Source organism: Brassica oleracea, chromosome C9 (assembly GCF_000695525.1).
Source record: "Brassica oleracea var. oleracea cultivar TO1000 chromosome C9, BOL, whole genome shotgun sequence".
NCBI lineage: Eukaryota > Viridiplantae > Streptophyta > Magnoliopsida > Brassicales > Brassicaceae > Brassica > Brassica oleracea.
Window position 1 is genome coordinate 21382669 of NC_027756.1, and position 9697 is coordinate 21392365.

At 30.3% G+C, this 9697-nt stretch overlaps 1 protein-coding gene across 1 annotated transcript; it reads left to right on the forward strand.

Annotated features, from left to right (window-relative positions):
• Positions 1–4737: 4737 nt before the first annotated feature.
• On the forward strand, positions 4738–8535 carry LOC106313882 (protein SHOOT GRAVITROPISM 5-like). Its single transcript, XM_013751808.1, has 3 exons — positions 4738–5239; positions 5616–6018; positions 7636–8535. The coding sequence occupies exons 1-3, from the start codon at positions 5056–5058 to the stop codon at positions 8402–8404; spliced, it is 1356 nt and encodes a 451-aa protein (XP_013607262.1). The 5' UTR covers positions 4738–5055; the 3' UTR covers positions 8405–8535.
• Positions 8536–9697: the final 1162 nt, after the last annotated feature.

Consider the following 9697-nt stretch of genomic DNA (forward strand, 5'->3'; position numbering starts at 1 on the left):
TTTATGATTTATCCAAGGGTTCAGAGTTTACCCAAGGATTTAGGGTTAGTGATTAGAATTTAGGGTTTAGTGTTATTAAAATTTAGTTTTTAGTTTTTAATTTATGATTTTGGGTTTAAGATTTTCCAACGGTTTAGAGTTTATCCAAAGTTTAAGGTTTAACGTTTAGGGTTTAGAGTTTAGGATTTAGGGTTTAGTATTTTGCTGAAGACTTAACAATGTTAATTAATTTATTTTTTGTAACTATTTTTATGTATTTTTATTATTTTATTTTAAAAATATAATATAATTTGGATATTCAATTTTATTTCTTTTTTCAAAAGATATCAAATATTAAATACTCAAACACTATTAGATGGTGAACCTAGAGGTTCACCTTAGGGTGAATCCAATAATTTCTCCAAAGACAAATATCATACGTGCTAATGCTAGAATATATTTTTCTGTAGAAGTATACTTTGGAGTTCGGATCCATTTTACTGTTCCATATACGAACAATTTATTACAAAAAGGCCCAAACATTACCTAAATCATAATTCTAATTGAAAAGTACATGGACAGATATTTATGGCCCATCAATCTTTCAGTCCAATTAATAATCATATTTTAACAAAGCTTTATTGTTTTTTGAGAAAGTAAAATATTAAAAAAAAAAGCTTTATTTGTTGTTCACTGTAATATATTCTTATCTTAATTCGTTCTTAAATGTAACAAATATAAAATACCACATTGGTATTATATATTTTTTCTATTTTTCGCAGCTTTTTAGAAATAATAATGGATGTATGCCAAACTTGAGGATGAAGGAATGAAAACCAAAATATCCGAATAAAATGAGTAATGATGAATTGGGAATACTGTTTTACCAGATAAATAATTAAACTTTTTAAATATAACTTATGTATATAAATGAAGATAAAAAGAAATGATACAAAGAATCAAATGAGGAGTTGGGGGAGATGATGGCACTTCTTTGCTTTGTAAATTTGGAGCATGTGACTTGATCCCTCTTTCCAACTCAAATCTCACAAATCACATTAAATAACAACAAAATATTCCATTTGTATTAGTTTCTAGGACTATAACGATACTCTTTATCATCTCTCTCATTCTAAATTCCAATTTTAAGTTCCAGGAAAATTAGACTAATTGTATGTCGTTGAATACAGCTACCAAATTAATTAGTAAGCATTACATTGTTCTAGGAAAAAAAACAATGGTTGGAGACTTGGAGTGAAGCAAGTGATTAAGTGAGATCATCTCATCGTATGAAATGATTACAAACACTATCTCATATCTTTTCTTTATGCGAAGGCTGTCACCGTAAGATCACATCTATTTTCGTTTTGTTGGTTTTATTTTGCCTTTAGGAAACGAATTTAATTTAGGCGACTGACAAAAACATAACGAAGCATCGCTCAAAAGAGTCAGCTGAATTATAATGCCACAATAAATAAGGTCAAACTAAGGAAATATATATATATATATATATATTATATACAGTTAAAATCAAAACAGAAAACATGTTAACGTAATCTAATATGTGTATTGTCTTTGAGTTTAAAACAAAACCTATTTACTATAACATAAGTACGTAACAATTGTATCTAATGGTTTTGTGTTATTTTATCTGTTTATTTTTTCAACGTTCACGTAAAACTTGTTGAATGGAAGCAAATCTGGTAACCTTATATAGTAGACGCGAGCTTGCTGATGAAAAATTTGTAATAGTTTGTGATCGAGAAATTAATTTAGATTATAAAAACACTTAATAGACAGTTTTTATAAGAGTTTCAACGAGACACTAAAAATAAAATTTAGTAAAAGTATTAAGAATTTTTATCAACTACTCTATGCATACAGATGCGTTGTAAAATACTTCCCCCTCCCCCCCCCCTATTCATTTTAGATCTGTTGATGAAACCTGTTACCTGACCTGCCTAAGGAATGGCTGAAGAAGAAAGGCAAAAAAGCCTAAAGGAAACGACAGTGGAGATGGAGGAAAAAGGGTCACGTGAGTAAGACGTAAGGTCGCGTGCGGAATCTATTTTTTTCTAAAGATGTTTTCTTAAATCGGGATCCCGTAGAGTTTACATAGATCGTATAATATTTTTTATTTTTTTTTGGAATTATTTTTCATATTTACTCTTGGCTTGAGTTATTTTGATATGCATGTATTTTGATTTACTGCCTGCCTTTTATTATTTTGTTCGTTTAATTCTCTTAATATTTTTCCGTTTAATTGTATGGGCAGCAGCAATATATATAAGCCAAATAGAAAACATAATAATTTGTCTGCATTATTGAAAACAAGAATTTGATGTTTAATGCAATTATGCAATTATATCCTTGGATTATTCACAAGAACCATATATCTTTTTCTCCTTTGTTTCCAAGTGTGTAATTCGCAAAGAATATTAACATTGAGTCATGTAGTTGTGGACCAACCTTGGAAAATGATGACATTACATTCATATATACTTACCAATGACAAATTTTCTAAGACTACCTATATATTATTGGATTACTTTTAACAATGATGGAATGCCAAGATATGTATTAGTAACACTATTTATAGGACTTGAGAGACAGTCAAAAAGTTAGGGACTGACTGGTTCAACCGCAGCGGTTGCGGTTGCGGCTGCGGAAGTTTGCAGATGCGGGTGGTTGCGGTTTCTAGCGGTTTTAAGAGATTTATACGATTGGTTTTGCGGTTAGAAATTGGTGCGTTTGCGGGATACTTATGACTGGTTAACTACCAAACGCAACAGCGGTTAAATAATAAATTAACAATATTTACATTTTATATCATTATAAAATATCAAAAATAATAATATTATAATAAATATAAAATTTATATTTAGAAAGTTATAGTTTAAACTTTTTAAAAATTATAGAAAATATTTTCATTTTAAAGTTTTATAATATTAATTAAAATATAATAGATATATTTTAGTATTTTTATAATTCTAATTTAAATTTTTTATTGAATATTTTTATTTTTGTATTTAAATTGTTTTAGAAAAAAAAAAAAAAATTATCCTCCCGCAACCGCCCGCAACCGCAAACGCTAGCTGGAACCAGCTTTTGAATTTATGAGATTTAGAGTGATTTGGAGCGGTTTGAGCGATTGTTGCAAAACGCCAACAACCGCTATCAACCGCAAAAGCTGCGTTTGCGGATGGTAGCAGGAAAACAAGTCATACCCTTAATCACACAAATAATATGCTAACCTAGTTATTCAATCGTTTATTAAATCATCTAAGACTAAGAGTGAGCGCTATATGCGTATATAAATTTCTCTGATAGTTTACAAAAAATAGAACTAACTTGTATTTCAGATCTCTAGCTTGCATTATAATTTGATAATAATAAATTTGAATTTTGGTCGATTCTAAATAGAAACCCGCTTAGTTTCTCATTCAACAATTAATAGAGATATATTCAACACAATGGCCTAGTTTATTAATGAAAATTAAGTTGTTTCAACTTTAAAGCGTGAAATTAATTATTTTTAATTACTAAAAAAATTATTCACTGAAAATTATAATTTTTTATATAATGTATCTATTATTTTAAATTATCTTTAAGTTTTTATCCTACCTTGCATTAATATAAATTCATTTTAATATTTTATAACTAAAATTATTTAATTTTTTTTTCATTCAATTCTTTTCGTTTTTTTTTGAACTTAAATTCTTCTTGTTTTTGATAAATGTTTTATACATTTGATGGTATGATACTCAAAAACAGCAATCATAGAAAATATAATATAATTATTATTTATTGTAATAAGTTCATTTATTTTCTGAAATATATATATAAAATATCATGGATTTTATTTTTCATTCTACAGATTTAATTGAATTAATTATAATTTATTATACATTTTAATACCAAAACAAAATTATTCAAATACTTTTTAATACATTTTAGGTTTTCGGTTTAGAAAATAAAGATCAAAATAAACTTAATGAAATCTCAACGACATTTTATAGTATACCAATTAAGATTAAGGTTATTTGCAAACTGTATCAATTTAATAAGATTTATTGTGTATATAATTAAATTGTTTATGGGGAAATTTCAGTTTTATCAGATACTACTTTACAAAATTACCTTTATATGATAACTATTTTCATAAATATCTTAAATTTGTTATAAAAATTAAAAGAACTCGTTTAAATCATTTATAAATATTTATGAATAATTTATAAAACATTTATAGAAATTGATAAAAAAAAATACCACCTCCTAGATGTTAAACCATGCATAAATATTTATAAATGATTTAAATAAATTTATAAAAAAATACCATACATGATAGATGTTAAACCATACACAATAATTACTAAACTATAAACTTAAAGGTTAGAGTATTTTTGATTGCGTGTATTTTAAAAAATTGGTAATAAATTTAAGGTATTCTTAGCAATTTTTCATTGTTCATGGATAAAATTGTGTAGATAATTAAAAAAAAATATTTAATCATGAATGTTTATAAAATAGTTTATGAAGATTCAAGAAAAATAGACAAACTCATCAATCAGACAAGATAAGGGTCCAGGCAAAAATCCACATATCCGACACACTCTAAGAAACAAAGTCTAAAATATAAATACAAAGTAACAAAAAGAAAAATCTAAATGTAATTTTAAATAAACGCATCCATCTCGCTCTCTCTCCAAAAGTGTATGTATGTATGCATAGATTGTATGTAATGCAATGAGCTTTAATTATAAACTAGGCAATATAGGTATCAAAGACCCCTAAGTTGCTCCAAACTCTCAAGTGAATGAGAGAGAAAAGTTCATAATACAAAATAGCAAGAGAGAGAGACCCAAGAAAAAGCTTTCATCATTTAACATAGGGGAACTTTGAAGACTCTAAGAAAAAGTTCTGAAAATCTTTTGTTGCGAAAAGCTTAATTAAAAGTACTTTACACCCTCTATCTCTTTCTCTCTTTGTTTAGTCCTTCCTCTTCTTTGTAAAGCTGAACCTCCCACTATCTCAATCCAAATAAAGTCAAAAAGAGAGAAGAAAAAGTAGTGATTGATGAGAACAGATCAAGGAGCAGTAGTGATGTTGGATGATGATGCTTCCAACAAGAACACTAGTAACCCATGTTGTGTGGTTTCTTCTTCTTCTTCTGATCCTTTCCTCACTTCTTCTGAAAATGGGGTCACCACCACAAACACATCCACTAAGAAGAGGAAAAGAAGACCTGCAGGTACACCAGGTAATATTAAATCACCACTACTTAAAATTTATTTCTAAAGTTTCAAATTTTTGTTTACTAGTTACCACCAAATTTAACTCATGGGTATATTGAGTCTCTGTGGTTTTCTCTCTAAAATCCCATGAAAACACACTCGCCTTTGTTGTCAATGTTTAATCAAAGATATGTTTTATAGTTTTATTTCAAAGATTTTTTTTCTTTCTTATTACCAATTTTAAGTTTAAAGGGGTTTTAATGGGTTACCTTTGAAATCTCTTAAACCCCATTCAAAATCTCAACTTCTTAAAAAATATTTTTCTTAATAAAATCTTAACTTTGTTGATGTCACTAGAAATTAAAGACCTGTGTTTTGATGGGTTTTGCTTCTTCTCTTCAGATCCAGATGCAGAAGTTGTGTCTTTATCACCGAGAACTCTTCTTGAATCAGACAGATACATATGTGAGATCTGTAACCAAGGGTTTCAAAGAGATCAAAATCTCCAGATGCATCGAAGACGTCACAAGGTTCCATGGAAACTTCTGAAGAGAGACAACAACATAGAAGTGAAGAAACGAGTCTATGTTTGCCCTGAACCCACTTGTCTTCACCACTCTCCATGTCATGCTCTTGGTGATCTTGTAGGAATCAAAAAACATTTCAGACGAAAGCACAGTAACCATAAGCAATGGGTTTGTGAGAGATGCTCTAAAGGTTATGCTGTTCAATCAGATTACAAAGCTCATCTCAAAACTTGTGGCACTAGAGGCCATTCTTGTGACTGTAGTCGCGTCTTCTCCAGGTATAATTTTTTTGTTCCTCTCACTGTAAATTCGATTTTTAATCACATAGATTCCAGTTTTTTTCAAATTTTGGACCCATTGTATCAATTATTGTTGTTGTATATCTACGAGATCATATACTTACAAAAAGAATCATAGATAGAAAAATGCTCTAACGACCCCAAAACCAATATTGATTGTTATAGTACTTTTTGATTTGACTGTCCCTCATGATTTTTACTAATTCTGTGTATCAATATGTTCTATCACAGTTTTCTATGATTTTTCTTTGACTGTTATGTCTGGTATTGTGACAAAAAGAAATACTTAATTGATTAGATTAATGGCATTGACCCCATATATCTATACAAATTAAATATTTGTAGAGTTTTTAATGGACCAAAACTCATGTTAGTATAGTAAATATTATGGGGAGTCATAAGTTATTTCATAGGTGTTTAACCAGCTAAACTGAATATTTAATTATTATAAGTTTACCCATATTTTGGACAGAGCAAGGGTGAACCTTTAAATTCACCCCACCCTTTAGAACAAATCAAAATGACACATAGATTATTAATTAAAAAACATGAAATTAAATAAAAAATAGTTACAAAAAATAAAAACGCTAATTTTAACGACGCTAACGCTTCCAGCTAAACCCTAAACCCTAAATCTTAAATTCTAAACCCTACACCCTAAATTTTAAACCCAAATCCAAACCCTTAAACTCAAACCCTATACCCTAAACCCTAATCCTAAACTCTAAACTCAAATTATATACCCTAAACCCAAATTATATACCCTAAACCTAAACTCTATACCCTAAACCCAAACCGTAAACCTTAAACCCAAATTATATACCCTAAACCCAAAACCTTAACCATAAGTCCAAACGGTAAATCCTAAACCCAAACCGTATATCCTAAACCCAAAACCTATACCCTAAACCCAAATCCTAGACCTAAAACCCAAACGGTAAATCCGAAACCCAAACCCCAAACTTAGATTCTATAGGGTTTGGGTTAAGGTTTACGGTTTTGGTTTAGGGTCTAAGTCTTGAGTTTAGGGTATAGGGTTTAGGTTTATAGTCTATTTTTGGGTTTAAGGTATATAATTTGGGTTTAGGGTTTAGGATATAGGGTTTGGATTTGGGTTTAAAATTTAGGGTATAGGGTTTAGGTTTATAGTCTATTTTTGGGTTTAAGGTATATAATTTGGGTTTAGGGTTTAGGATATAGGGTTTGGATTTGGGTTTAAAATTTAGGGTATAGGGTTTAGGTTTATAGTCTATTTTTGGGTTTAAGGTATATAATTTGGGTTTAGGGTTTAGGATATAGGGTTTGGATTTGGGTTTAAAATTTAGGGTATAGGGTTTAGAATTTAAGATTTAGGGTTTAGGGTTTTGCTGGAAGCTTAGCGTCGTTAAAATTAGCGTTTTTATTTTTTGTAGCTATTTTTTATTTAGTTTAATATTTTTTAATTAATAATCTATATTTTACTTTGATTGGTCGTAAAGAGTGGGGTAAATTTAAAGGTTCACCCCTAGGGTTTTGTTCTATAATAATCACTTTGTCAGTTCATAACCCTATATTCATATCAAATCATCTAATTGATGCGATTCTTTTTTTTCTTAGGGTGGAGAGTTTTATTGAACATCAAGATAACTGCTCCGTACGAAAGGTTAATCGTGAACCACCGCCGCCACAAACCGCCGTTGCTGTCCCGGCCTGCTCCTCTATAACCGCCTCAACCGCAAGCACTCCATCTAGCGAAGGGAATAACTGTGGTACGGTTGCGGTTGCGACTCATATACCTCTAGAAGGGCGTTCAATTCATCTGAGAAACTCATGTTTTACACCTTCTATTCTCACCAACGCATCGAGTCTCAACCTTGAACTCCAGCTTCTTCCATTAACGTCGAATCAAAATCCTAATCAAGAAAACCATCAACACAAAGTTAATGGACCATCTCATCATCATCATCATCACGATACCACAAACTTAAACCTATCCATTGCTCCCTCATCGTCATCATATCACCGTCACTACAACCACTTTGATCGCATAAAAGAAATAATGGCGAGCGAACAGATGATGAAGATAGCGATGAAGGAGAAAGCTTACGCGGAGGAAGCTAAAAGAGAAGCTAAGAGGCAACGAGAGATGGCGGAAAACGAGTTTATGAATGCTAAGAAGATAAGGCAACAGGCACAAGCTGAGCTTGAGAGAGCTAAGCTTTTAAAGGAACAATCTATGAAGAAGATAAGTTCAACGATTATGCAAGTTACTTGTCAAACTTGTAAAGGACAGTTTCAAGCTGTTGCCGTTCCCGCGGCAGCGGACGAGACATCTCTCGTGGTGAGTTACATGTCATCAGCGAATACTGACGGAGAGGAATCATGATAGAGTTTGAAAAGGGGTTTTAATATATAAAAATAAAAACTAAGATAAATGAAACATTTTATGAATTACGTGTTGTTGTCTTATTTTTCCTCTTTCTGTTGCCATAACTTACGTGATGGTTAATTATTGTCATTGTTTATTTTTTTCAGTTAAATTAAAACTTCATGTAAATCTTTGGTCCAGTTATTTTCCCGTTTTAGACGTCTAGTTAACGAAGCTAAATATAATACAGTATATACTAATTAATAGTAATATATATCCGTGGATCGAGGTCCTTTGTTTTTAGCTAATAATCCACATAAAAAATCTCGTCCAATTTAAAGTATTGGTGAATAAAAAGTTATTTGTGTTCGTTTTGTCTTCAATATTTTTTGTTAAGCTTGAACTAAGATATTCCAAACATTTTACTGATTAAATCAATCCATGTAACAGATTAATAAAATCTACATATAGCCAAGAATGGTATGGTTTGAAAAGGTTTTCATTTGAATTAAATGCAAAGTGGGTAAGCTATATGCTTGGGACGAGTTTATATTGGAGTTATGGACAATGTACTGTATATTATGATGTCGTTCTGGTTCGTGACCGTTACACTTATAACGAGGTACATTGACAAACATCAATTCATCTTTCGTTAGATTCGGACAAAAAGTGTTGATCTATAATCATGATAAAACACGCCGACCCATTTTCACTTGTTGTTATTACAAATTTTAGCAAACTTTATATCTACGATCATTTACTGTCTTCTATTTTTTCTTTAACACATTTTACTTCCACGGTGGGTACTATTTTCCTTTATTTCAACCAAAATACAACAATAAGAAAATACATATACTTTGTTATAGTGTTCACGTAGAATACCGGGAAAAATAAATCACAGAAAATTTTGTAGAACTAGTCGGGAGATTCACTACCATCGTATATGCAGAGAAGTTACTCATCAAGCTGTGGTGCATTATCTAAGCTTAATTAGTTCATTCTACAGTTTATGTTTATCGTCGATATTAAAAGATGTATGAGCGGAAAACCACACAAAGAGACATGTTTATATTATACATACATTATAGATTTCTTAATTAGTGTACTACATTACAGTGATGTTCCCAACCAAAAAATTTTAGATTGGACATGGCTACATAATAAATGAATGTCGATACATGAAAGAGAAAGACATTGATTGAGTCAAGTCTATATATACAGCAAAAGTATAAAATATAAAAATAAGACGATCTTTTGCGTACGAGAGTGAAGAAGCACTACAAAAATCTAAAATCCGAGGTGGGTTTGGTT